The 15,694-nt window shown below is 44.0% G+C and overlaps 1 protein-coding gene across 1 annotated transcript in view; it reads right to left on the bottom strand.

Moving 5' to 3' along the window:
- The window catches only part of FAM184B (family with sequence similarity 184 member B), a 118,213-nt gene that overhangs the window by 51,443 nt on the left and 51,076 nt on the right, over positions 1 to 15,694 (bottom strand). Inside the window, exons 2-6 of the mRNA XM_068543180.1 lie at positions 12,912 to 13,664; positions 12,033 to 12,168; positions 10,799 to 10,938; positions 10,027 to 10,233; positions 1,651 to 1,761 (exon numbers count right to left, since the gene is read on the bottom strand). Of these exons, the coding sequence (XP_068399281.1) occupies positions 1,651 to 1,761; positions 10,027 to 10,233; positions 10,799 to 10,938; positions 12,033 to 12,168; positions 12,912 to 13,664 (1,347 nt within the window). The remainder of the gene's footprint in view (positions 1 to 1,650; positions 1,762 to 10,026; positions 10,234 to 10,798; positions 10,939 to 12,032; positions 12,169 to 12,911; positions 13,665 to 15,694) is intronic.

The following is a 15,694-nucleotide window of genomic DNA, read 5'->3' as shown; positions in this document are numbered from 1 at the left end:
AGCCTGGCAGGTTTACAATACTCCACACTTCTCTTTAAATTATTCACAACCACATAACTATACCAGAGCTGTAGCATGGTTTCCATTAGTTTTCATACCGTTCCTGGAAGGCCACCCTATTTCTTTTTTACAAAGTTAGTTAGTAAAGAAAAGGAACAATATTTAAGAATTACACAGATAATATGAGAGAAGAGTGGCTAGAAGCTGCTATTAAATTGTAAAGCCTTAATTATGATTATTATTAACCAACTAATTGTAGAGTGTCAATTAAACAGACTGGTTTCCCTGCTCTAGACTTTGAGAAGAACAAGGTCAATAACCATAAAGGAACCTCAGATGTTGCTAAAACTAATGCTCCTCAGGCAGCATGCTAGGTGTAAAGTGGGGAGGAGAAGGGACAGAGTGAGAGCAAGATAGTAAGATCATAAAATATCGTCCCTGCCTTCAAGGAGCTGTCATCTTATGGAGCAAACAGATGCATGTTTACAATCACAACAACATTCAGTAGACACATGTACAATATATAAGAGCATCATTAATGGTGTGTTTGCTCTGTGCCAGGCACAGACCTAAGCATTTTACAGTATTAACTCTTTTAATTCTCCTAACAATTACTATGAGGTAGGCACTACTGCAGAGAACTTACAGCAATAAACTCTGCCCAGGGAATTCCAGCACAGTGGTAAGGGCACTGAAGGATGAATAGGAGTCTGTCAGTGGCAAGTTCTTCTCCCTAGTAACACTGTCCACAACGCCTTTAAACTTTGAACTTGGTCCCTGGGTGGTTTGGACAAGTGGGCCCAAGAAGAAAACTCCATTGTTCAGCTGGTTTACATCCATTCCTTACCCTGCTCTCCTTGCCTGCCTCCACCAGGGAGGCCTGACAGCTAAATCCTTGCTTTCCCAGGCTGGCCACGTGGCACAGATATTACCAATGGGAATAGGAGTCAGCTGGGGGCTTCTGCGCATGCTTTTGTTTTTCTGATGAAGCGGGCAGGCCTGGTCATCCCTGCCCCTCCTTCTTTCCTGCTTTAACTTTGGACATGACAACTGGAACAGTGACAGTCATTCTCACAGCCAAGGGGAATCTGAGCCAACTTCTCCTCCATGCAGTGCTAGGAACCTACGATGCATTTAGGGGCCATGAAAATATTTTCATTTCTTTCAAAATCAGAAGAAAAAACTGCAGCCTGGCCATATTCACCTTTATGACAGTGCAGTTACAAATTATAATTTTTAATTCTTTTTGATAAAGAAAAGAGCCCAGGAAGGTGGAAGAATCTAATGCCCAGGACACTGATAACACAGCCGGGGGTGGGGAGAGGGCAGGACCAAGATGTTTGCAGATTTTCCAGGCCTAATATCATTTAGCCACAGAATCAATACCAGCAGCCTCCCGCCTCCCTCTTTTATGTGTGACATTAAGCGCCTCTTTGTTAAGCCTCTATAAATCAGGCTCTCTGTTATTCGCAGCTGAATTTATGCCCTTGAGACAGCCTTCCTGTCAGGATGAAGTCTTTTTCTTCCTTCCAAGGATGCTAAACGTAAGGAGGTCAGGGCAGCTTCTCAAGATTCCTAGCATCTCAGTTCATCAAAAACTCCTGGAGCCCAGAACCATCATTCCAAGAACTGCTTTTATTCGGGACTTACCTCAAGCAGTGAATTCTGGAGCTTCACACTTAGGGCCTCTTTCTCTTCTTCCAGATGCTTTATGTCATTTTCTGATTTCTTCTTCACTTCCTCCAACTGTGTTTCTACTTCCTAAATGATGAATGGAAGAGTTAACCACACAAGCCACGAAAACATGGACGGGACACACCCTGCCTTTTTCCCAAAGGGGTTCAAAGAAACTCACAAGAGTCATAAACTACTACAAGAAAACATAAATTAGAAATACATGAGAAAGTCCAAAGAAAACAGGTGCTAAATTCACACCACAAAGTCGAATATATACTTGGGGGGGGTGGTGGGGGCAGAGTAAACCCCTGGCTTTAAATTTTGTGGTGTCAAATAAGAAAAGAGAATGCTCATTACTGACACAATTCTCACAGTTCCATAAATCAAAAAGCCAACTACATCCTCAGTTGCAGGGAAATATCAAAAGCAGAGTGAAATTTCTTCTTTGGCCTTCTCAACAGCATCCTTACTTTAGTCAAAATGATGGGATTCATAGGGCTGCTTCCTCCATGGTCCCTCCCCACAGCCTCATAGTCTCAGCACAAAGCAGATCCAGATAAAAGAACATTCTGGAGCCCATGTGAGTGGTGCAGCTGCATTTTAGCTGAGTGATCTTGGGCACATTTCCTAACCTCTCTGTGATTCAATGCATTACTTACATGCTTAGCACAGTTCTAGGTACATAGTAAGGGATCGATAAATGATAAGTAGTACTATTCTTACAGATGCTTACGCTTTCTGATCTAACCTAATACCTGGGGAAATTTTTCAAGTGTCTAGAGCAGTGGATGAAATATTCTGTTCCTCATAACTGAATTTTAGGTAGATATTAAGTCATTTATTTGTTCAACAAATATTTATTGAGACCTACCATGTGCTTGGCACTGTTCTTGAAGCTGGGGATAAAAACAGACAATATGCTTACTCACCAGGAGCTCACATTTGCGTGAAAGAGACAGGCAGCAAAGTCAACAGCTATAACGCAGTAGATACCATGTTGGATGGTGATAATTGATTACAGACCTTTATGCTCTAACTAGAAGTAGATGGACATATTAGCAGTTGACATTTACTGAGTGTGTACCATTTTCTGGGCGCTTTTCACAGAGCATCTCATTGATCCTTATGAAAACCCTATGAGCTAGGTAGTATTGTTAAAGCTCATTATACAGATGAAGAAATGAAGCTTGAAGAGGTTAAATAACTTGCCCAAGGTCATGCAGCCCATAAGCGGAAGAGTCAAGATCCAAACTCAGGAAAGGATGACCGCTTGGCTGTGCTTCTTCCCTGCCTGCATGGGTCCAGTTATACGTGGACATTTTTCAACAGTAAATACTACAGTACTACACAGTCTCTGGTTGGTTGAACCTGTGGGTGTGGAGGAACTGCAGATACGAAGGGCCTACTATAAGTTATACTTGGATTAACTCCCACATTGTTCAAGGGTCAACTGCAGAATGAATGGACTTCATGGCTGATTGAATGTGAGGGATGACAGAGAAATTATGGATTTCTGGATTTCTGACTCCTGGATTTCTAACCTGAGCATCTAAAAAAGATGCTGCTATTGATCATCTGGATGACACCTTTACACTTTCTGTGGGGCCAGCCCCAGGCCAGGCCAGTGGCCCTGGGGTGGCGCTTAGCATTGTCCCTGGGGTCAGTCATTTAAAAGAGAAGAAAAGAGGGCTGTGATTAGATTGTAAGCTTCGCATGATGTGGACACTTAGCCCATGTATAGTGTCTTCAGTAAATCCACCATCTCCTTTTGCAGGGCTTGTTGCTTTGGAGAGTTCATTTTCTGAAGATGATAGATAAACTTTTTGTTTAAAACAAGTTGAGATAACTTAAGCAACCATCAGAAATAAGGCCGTCCCCTCAGCAAAGATTCTGATTTTTTTTTATTCATTATTTAGTCCCTCATTCACAGAATCTTTTATTGAACAGAAGTTTTGTTTAATGTGCTTATTGGTACAGACACTCACTAACTCTGCCAAGGCATGTTCACTGTAACAAGCACAGTGGAAACCCCCTGTGAGAAAGACGCTTAGCATAAAGCAGTGGCTACTTCTAATCTTGCACAGCCTAATGTCCTAGGGTATATGTAATCAATCACAGCTTCAGCTGTTGCCTTGACAAATGGACCTAAAGGGAAAAAATTTCCCCACAAATTTCCTCAAGTGACCTTGAGGATTTCAACAGGAAGCGTTAACATTCTCTTCCTAACTCCCGGAAAGAGAAAAAACAACTACAAAGACAAGAACGTGAGGAAAAAGAAGGAGATGAATGCTTTCAGATATATAAATTGCTGCACCCCACCCCTGGAAGAAGGCTCCATGGGCTATTAATTTACAGGATTCACAGAGTACTTTCATAAGCTCTGTTCTCATTTAACTCTCATAATACTCATGGAAAAAGGCTTTATTGCATCCATTTCACATGAAGCAAATCCAATGGCTGGTAAGAGGCAAAAGCAGGACTCCCACCCTTTTTCTGCTTTCTTGTCTAGATTGTCCACAATTACTGGCAGTTTAAGAAAAGACACACAAGGGAGCCACTGTGACGGGAACAACAAATAAGCAGCCACAGGAAATCGCCAAGCAGAGATTTCAGTTGGCATTTTAAAGGAAAACATGTTAACTTTTTTCAAGAAGAAAAATTACTCTTTGGTATGTATTTATAGTAAAGTTCCTGGTGTAGCTGAAAGAGTAAACCAGTACAAAGCCTGAAATGTCACTCAGAAGGGGAAGGCAGAAGAGATAATGATCTTAAAATTTCCACACTGTACAAAAACTACAACCCACAGCAAAACATTGCAAGTAAACTACACTTCAGTTAAAAAATATGAATACAGAAAAAAACTATAACCTACAGACCCAAGACGTCCAATGAACCCCAAACAGAAAAACACAAAGAATATCACACCATGACATATCATAATCAAATTGCAATATGATAAAGAAAAAAGTCTTAAAAGCAATCAGGAAACAAAAAGATACACTATGCACAGGGGAGAACAGATAAGAGTGGCTACCAACTTTTCATCTGAAGAAAATACAAACCAAAAATTTTAAAAAGTTGAACAGCATCTTTAAAGTGCTGAAAGAAAAAACAACTGTTAACCTAGAATTTATATCCAGCAAGATAACCTTCAAAAATGAAGGCAAAATAAAGACATTTTCAGACATATAAACACTGAGAGAATTTGCTGTGAGCAGACTGACACTACAAGAAACATTAAAGGAAGTTCTTCAGGCCAAAAGAAAATGATACCAGATGGGGCGTTTGAATATGCCAAAGGAATGACGAGGGTAGCAATGGTAAATTAGAAAATATAAAAGACTTTAGTTTTCTCATTTAAAAATTCTCTCTAAGAGATAATTGACTATTTAAGGAAATAGAAAAGCGATGTAGAGTTTATAACATATGTAAAGTAAAACATATGACAACAACTTCACAAAGGTTAGGAAAGGCTAAATAAAAAGTGTGCTGCTGTAAGGTTTGTACAGTGAAGTATATATGTATTGCTTCTCCGTACAAACCTTACAGCAACACAATATGTATGAAGTAACAGCATATTATTCGATGGCAGACAATGATAAAGTCGCATGTTATAAATCCTACAGCAACCCATGGCACACCATCCCCTCCCCAAAAGAAGGATATCTAACAAGTCACTAGTGGAGACAAAAAAGGGAATAGCAAAAGCTATATATTCAAGTAGTCAAAAATAAACAGAAAAACAGGCAAAAAGAAAAAAGATGTGACAAATAGAAACAAAAACACAACTCAGCAATATGGTAGACTTAATGATAATTGCACTGAATGTAAATGGTCTAAATGACCCTCAAAAGTCAGACTGCCAAGCTGAATAAAACAGAAGATCCAGCTATCCTATTTGGGTTGGCCAAAAAGTTCGTTCAGGTTTTCGTACCATCTTACGGATCCCGAATGAACTTTTTGGCCAATCCAGTACAAAAGCACTTTGACTAGAAAGACACAGGTAGGTTAAAGGTAAAGGAATGGATTAAAATAGACTGTAACACTAACCACAAAAATGATAGAATGTCCGTATTTTTATCAAAGTAGACTTCAGGACAAGGAATATTCCATAATGAGTAAGGGGCCAATTCATTGAGAAGACATAATAAGCCTAAATGTGTATGTACCTCATAAATAAGTTTGAATTTATCTAAAGCAAAAACTGACAGAACTAAAAGGGAAAATCTAAAAACTGACAATTTAAATTTGAGATTTCAATACTCCTCTCTCAATAATCAACAGAACAAATAGAGAAAAAATTAGTAAGGAAATAAGATACTTGAACAACACTATCAACCAACTTAACCTAATTATCATTTATGAAACACTCCACTCAAGAGCAGCAGATCCATATTCTTTTCAAGGGCACCTGGACCCTTCATCAAGATAGACCATCCCTGGGCCATACAATAATATGAGCTAATTGAAAAGGAAAGAACAGAATCTGTTCTTTGATCACAAGAGAACTAAATTAGAAATCAGTAACAGAGAGATATCTGGAATGGTTCCAAATATTTGGAAATTAAGCAACCTATTTCTAAATAATGAAGAGTATTTTGGGAGTTGATAGAAATAAAAAGTTGAAAAGAATTAGACAAAATCATTCACATTCACATTAATACTGAAATTAGAAAGCAGAGGCCTAGAATGGTTTGGGGTGACTTATTTAAGGTTTGACAATGTGGCTGCTTCCCCAGCACAGCACTTCTTACACACAGACTTGACAGATGCTTTGAGTGCATGTCTTGTTCCTCCTTCCAGACTGTGAGCTCCCTGTAGGCATGGCTGATTCCTGTATCCCTGCATTGCTCAAAACACCAAGTATGCATTCAATGAATGATAAATAACCCATAAATGGATATTGGCAGGGTGAAGACCTGAAGGCTGCTCTCCAAGGCCCAGGGCAATGTTTATTCTGTTCTGCTACATAGACGGAGGGCAAAAGTTAGTGGCTTTGGAGTCAAGGCAGCCCTGACTCACACCCAATTCATGTGATACTCAAGTGACTTCATTTCCCAGGTTCCTCATCTGTGAAATGGGAAAACAACCCCTGCCTACAGGGCTGAGGTAAGAATTAAATCATGGAGTGGAGAGCTGTTGTTCCTTTTGGCTGCCCAGCCTCTGATCCTTCTCTGAATGTTTGGGAAATTCTCCATCTGATACATCAGAGCCATCCTTCCACCACACAACCAGAAAATGTCAGACTTACCTTCCCAGACTCCCTTGTGACGAGGGCATGGGCACGTGATTGAGGCATGTGATCAAGGCATGGGACCAATCAGACACACCCACCCCGGATTTTGAATTGGAAGCCATCGATACGTACAAGCTGGAGTCATAAAGGATCTGGCAACTGAACTTCCCAGGGGCAGCAAGGGCAGCCATTCTACAGCAGCTCTGACTGACGGAACTTTCCGTGATGATAGAAATGTTCTAAGATATAATGTAGCTAATGTGTAGAAATCCCTCAACACTGTGCTATCCAATCTGGGAGCCACTAGCCACATATGGCAACTGAGCACTTGAAATGTGGCTAGTTCCACTGAGGAACTGAATTTAAAATATTATTTAATTGTAACTGATTTAAATGTAAATAACCACATGTGTCAAGAGGCTACCATATTGGACAGTGCAGTTCTGCAGGCAACATCCAGGGCCCAGTGTTGGTGGTGTCAGCTGTGTAAACAGAAGGTCTGGGCTCAGACGTGGCAGCAAGGGTGTCTTCATCACTGAGTAGCTTGCCAAGCCCAGTTCCCTGGTTTTCCAGAAAGCTTTCCATTACCCTTTACTAAATTCCTTTCTTACCTGAACCGCCCAGGGTGGGTTTGTGATGCTTGCCACCCAGAATCCTAAGTGATACAAACGGGGTGTAGAACGCAGCAGTGTCTAGAACAGCTCAGTGAGGACTCAATAAATCTTTCCACACTCTCCTAGGAATCAACGTGGGCAAGTGCTAATTATAGGACGCGTACTCTGCTCTGTCTGTGAAGATTAAGTGGTAATATCATCTAATCCTACAGACAGGAAAGGCAGATAAACTGTCTGGGTGAACTCCAGCCCATCTCCTGTGGCGTCTTTTTCAGGTTAAGGTAGCATTCAGGATACACAACATACTTATACTCAAGGGCCCAAAGGAACAGTGTGCGCTTAACTCTAGAGGGGAAACCGGTATCTACTTTTAGTCCACGAACACCAGATCTGGGACCTCTTCAAGCTTTTACCTTCCTGTAGTCTGCATGGTCTAATTTATATAACTTACATCCTCAGTTTGTAGAAATGACCATAATTTTTAAAAAGAAAATAAAAAACCAGGAGGAAATGCAATTTATTTCTACATGATTCATTTCCCAAATGGATCCATGCCCCTGATTAAAGCTGAAGTGCGATTTCTACACTCAGAGTCAGGCTTGGCTGACAAGTTACCAGGGCAACCTGTAGCTCTGGGAGAGCTACTGTCCCTCCCACTGATTGTGGCTCACGACGGAAAGTGGGTTCAGCTACGTGAGGATTGGATTTGTGCAACCAGTCACTGCTCATGGGGAGGAAAGTGCTTTCAATACAGCTGCCTCCCAATCTGTGCAGGGATGGGAAACCACGGGCTCTGGAGTCAGGCTGTCAGGTTTTAATGAAGCTGCACCACTCACTGTCTGTGTGAGTGGATACATAACATCTTTGAGCCTCAGTTTTCTCATCTCTGAAATGGGGATATGAACAGTCATTTTGTAATCCTGTTGGGAGGATTAAATGTGTTCATAAGAATAAAGTGCTTTATAAAGTATAGTGGACACTAAATAATATTATCACACATGATGTCATCTAATGCACATGGTAACTAATCACAGCCACCGTTTATCAAACTTTTGCTACATGTTGTGCACTGAGATAAGAGTTTACATATAAAACCATATTTAGGGGCTTCCCTGGTGGCACAGTGGTTAAGAATCCGCCAGCCGATGCAGGGGACACGGGTTCGAGCCCTGGTCCGGGAAGATCCCACATGCCACGGAGCAACTAAGCCCGTGAGCCACAATTACTGAGCCTGCACTCTAGAGCCTGTGGGCCATGACTACTGAAGCCCATGCGCCTAGAGCCCGTGCTCCGCAACAAGAGAAGCCACCACAATGAGAGGCCCGTGCACCACAATGAAGAGTGGCCCCTGCTCACCACAACTAGAGAAAGCCCGTGTGCAGCAATGAAGACCCAATGAAGCCAAAAGTAAATAAATAAATAAATAATTTTAAAAACCACCATATTTAATTCACATAACAAGCCCCCAAAGTATTTATCCTTATTTTCAAAATCAGGTTTCAGAAAGAGTAAGTGACCTATCCATGGTAGTAAAGCCAGTGAAAGAGTCAGGACTTGGACCCAGGACTAGACTTTCGTAAGTTCATTTATTTATCCAACACATATTGAGTAGATATTGAGTATCTACTACTCTTCACCACCACACATTGCATTCCTCAGTGATATATGATTATCTTTCAGTGAAAACTCATAGTGATGATGCAAGTTCTTAGATTAGAAAGAAGCCGTCTTATAATAATTAAAGCACCACCTATGCTCACAATAATACTGATTTACTTCACTCTTTTCCTAAAGCATTCATATACATATGTTATTTGCTTTCCTCAGCAAACACGAGGGATGATGCTTTGCATTCCTTCTCAGCAGGAAACGCCCCCTTTGGTGGGAAGTTGGAACAGTATTCAGAGGCTGAGAAACTTCTCTCCCACTGGTTAATTAATTACCTTCATCTACCTAGTGCCTCTTACGCCCCAGGCACTATGATCTGCTTTGTTTTTTCACGTGGATTACCTCATGCAATCCTCGCAGCTCCTCTGTGAGGTGCTATTATCACCATCTGTTTTATAAATGAGTAACTTGGGGCCCCGCAGAGTTTCCCTGTGAGGAGCCCAGGTTAAATAACTTTCTGTGGTCACAGAGCTAGAGGGTGGCAGAGCTGGGATTTGAATCCAGGCAGTCTGCCAGGCCTGCGTGTTCACTTCATGTTATTTCTCTCTGTTTTTGCAGATTAGAGGATTTGAATTTCCCTAAGTTAAACACTCATATGACACAATTCCACCCCATGTCAACAACTCTAGGCCCTATTGTCTCACAGCCCTGGGGTGCCCTGTCTCCTCCTGAAGACTCTGAACTCCCTCTGATCAGAGAACTAGCTGAGATCTATATACAACAGGAGCTCAGTAAATGTTTGAGGAAGGAAAGAAGAAACAAAAGAGGAAAGGAGGGAGGTAGAGGCAAGGAAAAACAAACGGAACGGTTATCTCTGAAAGGGGATTTCACCTTCTGTAGCCTCTGCCTCTCAGCTTCCACTGATGAGCGAACTAATCGGATTTCCACCGTGTGCTTCTTCACCAGGTCTTCTAGGCGCTTCACCAGCTGGTCTTTGAGATGTTTCTTCTCCTCTTCTGTCTGATCTTTGATTTTACGAAGGTCTTCTTCATATTTTTGCTTCATATATTCTGTCTCAATACATGCCTCTTTCTTGGTCTATAAAAAGAAAAAGGGCTTGTAAAACTGTCAGGGTGGGGAGAGGAGCAGGAGATCACCATTTCTCTTTTATGTAACTTCTACAATGTTGATTACTGATTTCAAAGCATGTATCACAAGGTACAATAAAGTTTATAAAATCACGTTTGATATCTGTAAGAGACTTCACTTTATCCACCATCAGAAAAGGGCTTTTGGAGTAGTGTATCTATTGTCATAGGATCAGATATTCCAGCCCATACTATGGTGGTTTCTAAAAAATGCTTTGTTTGTTTTGACTGGGAACATATAGCAGGAATCTTAAGCAAGCTTCCAGTTTCCCAGGAGCTAATGATAAGGAGTTGGGAGAATTCTGCTACATTCTCAGTCTCCTAGCTTGACATGTAATGACATGCAGTTGGCAGGATGTTGGCTGGAACTTCACACCCACGCATCCACCCCTGAAACTATGGGACCTGTTGCTTCCAAGTGGACCTGTCATGGTTTGGGGCTGGCCTCCATCTGAAGCTCATTCCAGCAGAGCCCCCTGTGACTGCTCCATCCCCAGGGCTGTGTCAGACAGTACCTGTATATCTGTGCCTCTTTTCGTGCACGGACACTCCTTGGGAAAGTTCTGATCCTGCTGAGGATGGAGACTGCAGGCTTCCAAATCATTCTCTTTCCCTAGGACTTCATTCTCTGAAACTCTGTCTGTCTTCATGTCATCTGCAAGTACAGTGTCAACATCACTGGGAATGCCCTTGGCCTTGGCCTCATGCCTGAGGCCTCTGCAGTTGGGTCGCCATTCTGCTATTCAACTATTTTGCCCTTGACTCCCCTATGTAATCCCTGCTCCATGGCCTTCTGGCCTAAAGCATGGTCCAAGTGGTGATTGTCACCTTTGCCCAAGTAGCATCTTGAGTTCAAATAGTTGTCCGGCTCTCCCTTCTTAAACTAGTCATCTTCAAATTTTTTTGATTGTGCTTTCCACAGGTTAAAAAAAATTGAGGACATTCCTGGATATATGTACATTCAAAGGATTTAAATAAAGAGATTCCAAGTATAAGACAAAAAATAAATATAGTTAGAATTGCTCAGTTTCTTCCCATATGCCCTACTTCTGAAACCATTGCTGTAAACCCTCCATACCCTCTGGTTCCAGCTCGTACTTTCCAGCCCCAGGTGATTTCTTCTTTCCCAGACACCTCACTGCTGCCTGGGCCACACCCATGAGAGCAAGGCATGCTGTGGGCTGTAAAGTAGCAGTCCCATAAGCTCCCTAGAGGCAGAGCCTATGTTTTGTGCCTTTGTTTTAACTCCCAGTGTCAAGCTGATGACATGTACATATTCAAGAACTTTCTGATGAGGGAGCTCAGTGGAAAGCACTTTGGAGTCAGACAATCTGAGACTCAAACACCACCTCTATCACCAGCCAGTTGGCTGGCCTTGAGCTAGCCATGTAACTTTCTCAGCCTCATGTCTTCATCTGTGACATGGGGTACTGACAATACTTAACTCACAAAATTATTGGGAACACCCAATAACATCACCGTGTGAATGATGTTAGAGTATAAAGCGTTGTCTGAGTCTGGGGAAAAGTCAGAGCTGAGAAGTTCAGGCACTATGGTGGATCCGGTGGAGAACTTTCTGGGGGCCAGACATCCTTTTGCATCATGCCTTTTAAATACCCACCAGGCAGGTCAGATCAAATAGCCCTGCCCTCCACTCTGCTGCCTCAACAGTCTCAAGGCTGCAAGCAGTGTCAGGCCAACCTGGTGGCCAACCTTTGCTGTGTAAGGAAATCGTTCCGGGCATCTCACCGCTTTTCTGTGTCACATGACACTCCTGCAACATCAGCCTGTCTTTGGCAACAGCCAGCTTCTCCCCAAGTTTGTCTGCAGTGCTTTTCAACTCTGAATTCTCCTGTCGAGCCTCCTTGAGCTGCACATCCAGGTCCTAAACAGACAGAAAGGGTCTCATTTCTCTTGTTACAGTTCTGTGTCAAGACATCCTATGTACATCAGATCTGAAAAGTGGGTAAGCGCACAGCATATGCCTTTAATCTCTGGAATTCAGTGGCTCAGGGTTCATTAAATCACTACTCATCCTCTGATTGGCTGTGTGACTTTTGGCAAGTTATTTAACCTTTCTGTAGTGAGGATCAAATGAGATAAAGTGTCTGGGACAGAAAAAAAATGCTCAGGGAGTATGAAGGATACTAGCTGCTGTTACTTTTAGAGATGGGGCTCTGTGAGTCTGTGGGCCTCATGTAACTGACTTGTCAATGGTCTGGCTTTCCACAAATACGAAGCCCCAAGGATGTGTGGACAGCAAGTTGTTATGGAGTGAGTGGGGGCTTTAGAATTAGGCTGAACTGAGTTCAAACACTTTGTAGCTGTGTGCCCAGCTAGGCCCATCCTTAAGCTTCTCAATTTCAGTTTTATCTTCTCATCTCTAAATTGTAAGTCTCTCAGCTCTCAGAGGACAGGGATCAAGGCCTGCCCACAGCCCCGGCCTGGCACATAGTAGGTGTCCCATACATACTTGCTGAATGAATGTAGTTGAACTCCATGGAGGTAATAATGCTCGCTCTGGCCGAAGTCAAGGGCTTTGCGCAGCGCGTGACACACGGTAGGTGTTCGATACTAGGGGCCATGCTTAGTCTCCCATCTGGAAGGTAGGAAGAGTCCCTGCTTTACCTGAACGCGCTCCTTCAGCTTCTGGGCGTACTTCTTCAGGTCACTGATCTTGCGGCCTCTGTGCTCCAGATCCCCTTCTAGCTTCCGGACCTGGGCCTGCAGGGCCGCCTCCTGGGCCTGGAAGTTCTTCCGGAGGTCGGTCTCCTGCCCCTGCCACTGCCACAGGGCCTCGCTCACCGACTGCTGCATGGCCTGCCGGACCGCCTCGTTCTCCCGCTCGTACGCGGCCTGCAGCTCCTCAGCCTTCCGAGCATAGCCCTCGCTCAGCTGCTGGTTCTCCGCTCGCAGCCGCTCTGCTTCCAGCAGGACCTCCCGCATTTCGGGGCCGCAGCCCGGCTCGGCCGGGGGCTCGGGACCCTCCGGGGCGAGCCGGCCCCACCGGGGCGCCTCGTGGCCGCTCAGGTGCCGGAGCCTCTGCTCGTAGTCGGCCTTGAGCTCCAGCATCTCCCTGGAGAGGGTGAGCAGCCGCTCGGCGTGCTCGGCCTCCACCCTCAGCTCCCTCTCCTGGGTCTCCAGCCCGCACGCGGCCGACCGGGCCAGCGCCTCCTGCGTCAGCCGCTTCTGCAGCTCCAGGGCGCTCTCCAGGGCCTGGATGCGCTGCCTCAGGGCCTCCTCGCCCGCGCGGCCCTGCGCCTGCAGGAGCCTGGCCTCCGTCTCGGCCACCGCCTTGCGCAGCTCCTCCTGGTGGGCCTCACGCAGCGCCTCCATGCCCGCCTCGGCCTCGTCCTGGCGGGTGTTCAGGGCGTAGATCACCTGCGGGAGGATTCGCGGAGCCGGGTTAGCGGGAGGGGCGTGGGTGTGATTGAGGGGCCACGTGACCAGAGAGGGCCGTGACCCTGGCGGTGACGTAGGCTGATCCCCACGAGCTGCACCTGAGAAGAGGATTTGAGTGGAAGTGACTTATTAGAAACTGTGCCCAGGAGAAACCGGTAAGGAGTTCCATTGGGACCTCTGGGAAGCACCGTGGGAATCCAGTGAAGGGTCTGAAACAATCTGGGACGCAAACAGAGCTCCTCAAAACCAAACCAAAACAAAATACAACAAAACACTAGAAAATAGAATCCAGCAATGTAAGAAAAGGATTACACACCATGACCAAGTGGGATTTATCCCAAGAGTGCAAAGTTGATTTAACATCTTAGAATGGGATTGACATATATACACTACTATGTGTAAAATAGATAGCTAGTGGGAACCTGCCATATAGCACAGGGAGATCAGCTCTGTGCTCTGTGACGACCTAGAGGGGTGAGATGGGGGCGAGGGGCAGGCAGAGAAGGAGGGAGTCCAAGAGGGAGGGAATATAGGTATACATATAGCTGATTCACTTCACTGTACAGCAGAAACTAACACAACATTGTAAAGCAACTATGCCTCAATTAAAAAAAAAAGACAGAGAATAAACAGAAAACCGAAAATAGTAAAGAAAAAAAAAATCAATGTGACACACCACGTGAATAACATAAAGGACAAAACCCACAAGATTGTTTCAACAGACACAGGAAAGCATTTGACAAAATCCAATACCTCTTCATAACAAAAACACTGACCAAACTAGAAAGAGAAGGGAACTCCCTCAACCCAATAAAAGGCATCTATGAAAAACCCACAGCTAACATCGTACGTACTCCATGGTGAAAAACTGTTCTCCATAACTTCAGGGGTAGGTGCTGAATACACATTCAGAATCTCAGAAAATCCTCAAGGCAGCCCTGCAAAGATGGTATTTTTCTCCCCATTCTAAGAATGAAACATTGAGGTTCAGAGAAATTAAGCAACTTTTTCAAGGTCACAAGGGATAAGAAGATTCGAATAACCTGTGCTCACAGCATGGTACTGCACTGTATCTCACCATCCCACTTGAACATTCATTCATTTACGCATTTACTGAATATCTCAGATGTGCCATGTTCTGTGCTGAGCACTAGGACTATGTGCTGATCAACAAGGCAACTGACGTTGCGACCTCAAAAATATTATAATTCGTCAGGAGAGTCTGACAAGAATATGGTCAGTTTCGATGCACTAAGCGCTATGAGAGGGATCAGCCCCACTTACTAGGGAAACACAGAGGGAAGGTCTAGTAGAAAAGACGACTTCCCAGAAAAAGGGAGCCTTGTCTCCTCATCCTTGGGGGTGACCAGTTCCCTTTTACATGTCAACCTTCATGTGGGTAAGAACAATATGACTTCTGTGTGTTGTATCATAGCACTTGGTATGAAGTTGAGCACACGACAGGTTCATAATAAGTATCTATTACGGTACTGTTGCTGGTCATCAGAGATTCATGCTTTCTTTCCACAGAGTTGCTGCAGAGGAACGGCCACCAAGCGGAGACCACATTTCCTAGTCCCCTTGCATCTAGGTGGGACCATATGACTAGTGATTGCCAATGGAATGTGGCCAGAGGTGGATGTGCGTCATCTCAGGGGCAACGCTGGGGTTAGGGTTAAGGGGAGGGTTAAGAAGGAGGCATGTCCTTTCCAGTCTCTTTTTCCAACTGCAAACTTATTGTGGAGTGCAAGATGGAAGGTGCCTGGGTCCTCAGTGACTGAGTAGAAGGCCACCTGCCCACCAGGAGCACTGGCCTTGATCTCTACACGAACAAGAAATAAACTATTGTGTTGAGCCTCTGAAGTCTTGATATTTATTTGTTACAACAGCTATGATCACCCTGGGAGAACTTACAGGACTCAGAATATAGTCATACTCAGGGCTATGATTAATTATAGAGAAAGGATACAAGGCAAAATCAGCAAGCGGAAAATGAGCTTGGCAGTGGT

The sequence above is a fragment of the Eschrichtius robustus genome, chromosome 4 (genome assembly GCF_028021215.1).
Source record: "Eschrichtius robustus isolate mEscRob2 chromosome 4, mEscRob2.pri, whole genome shotgun sequence".
Taxonomy (NCBI): domain Eukaryota; kingdom Metazoa; phylum Chordata; class Mammalia; order Artiodactyla; family Eschrichtiidae; genus Eschrichtius; species Eschrichtius robustus.
The sequence above is the reverse complement of the archived record's forward strand: the minus strand, read 5'-3'. Positions and strand labels throughout refer to the sequence as shown.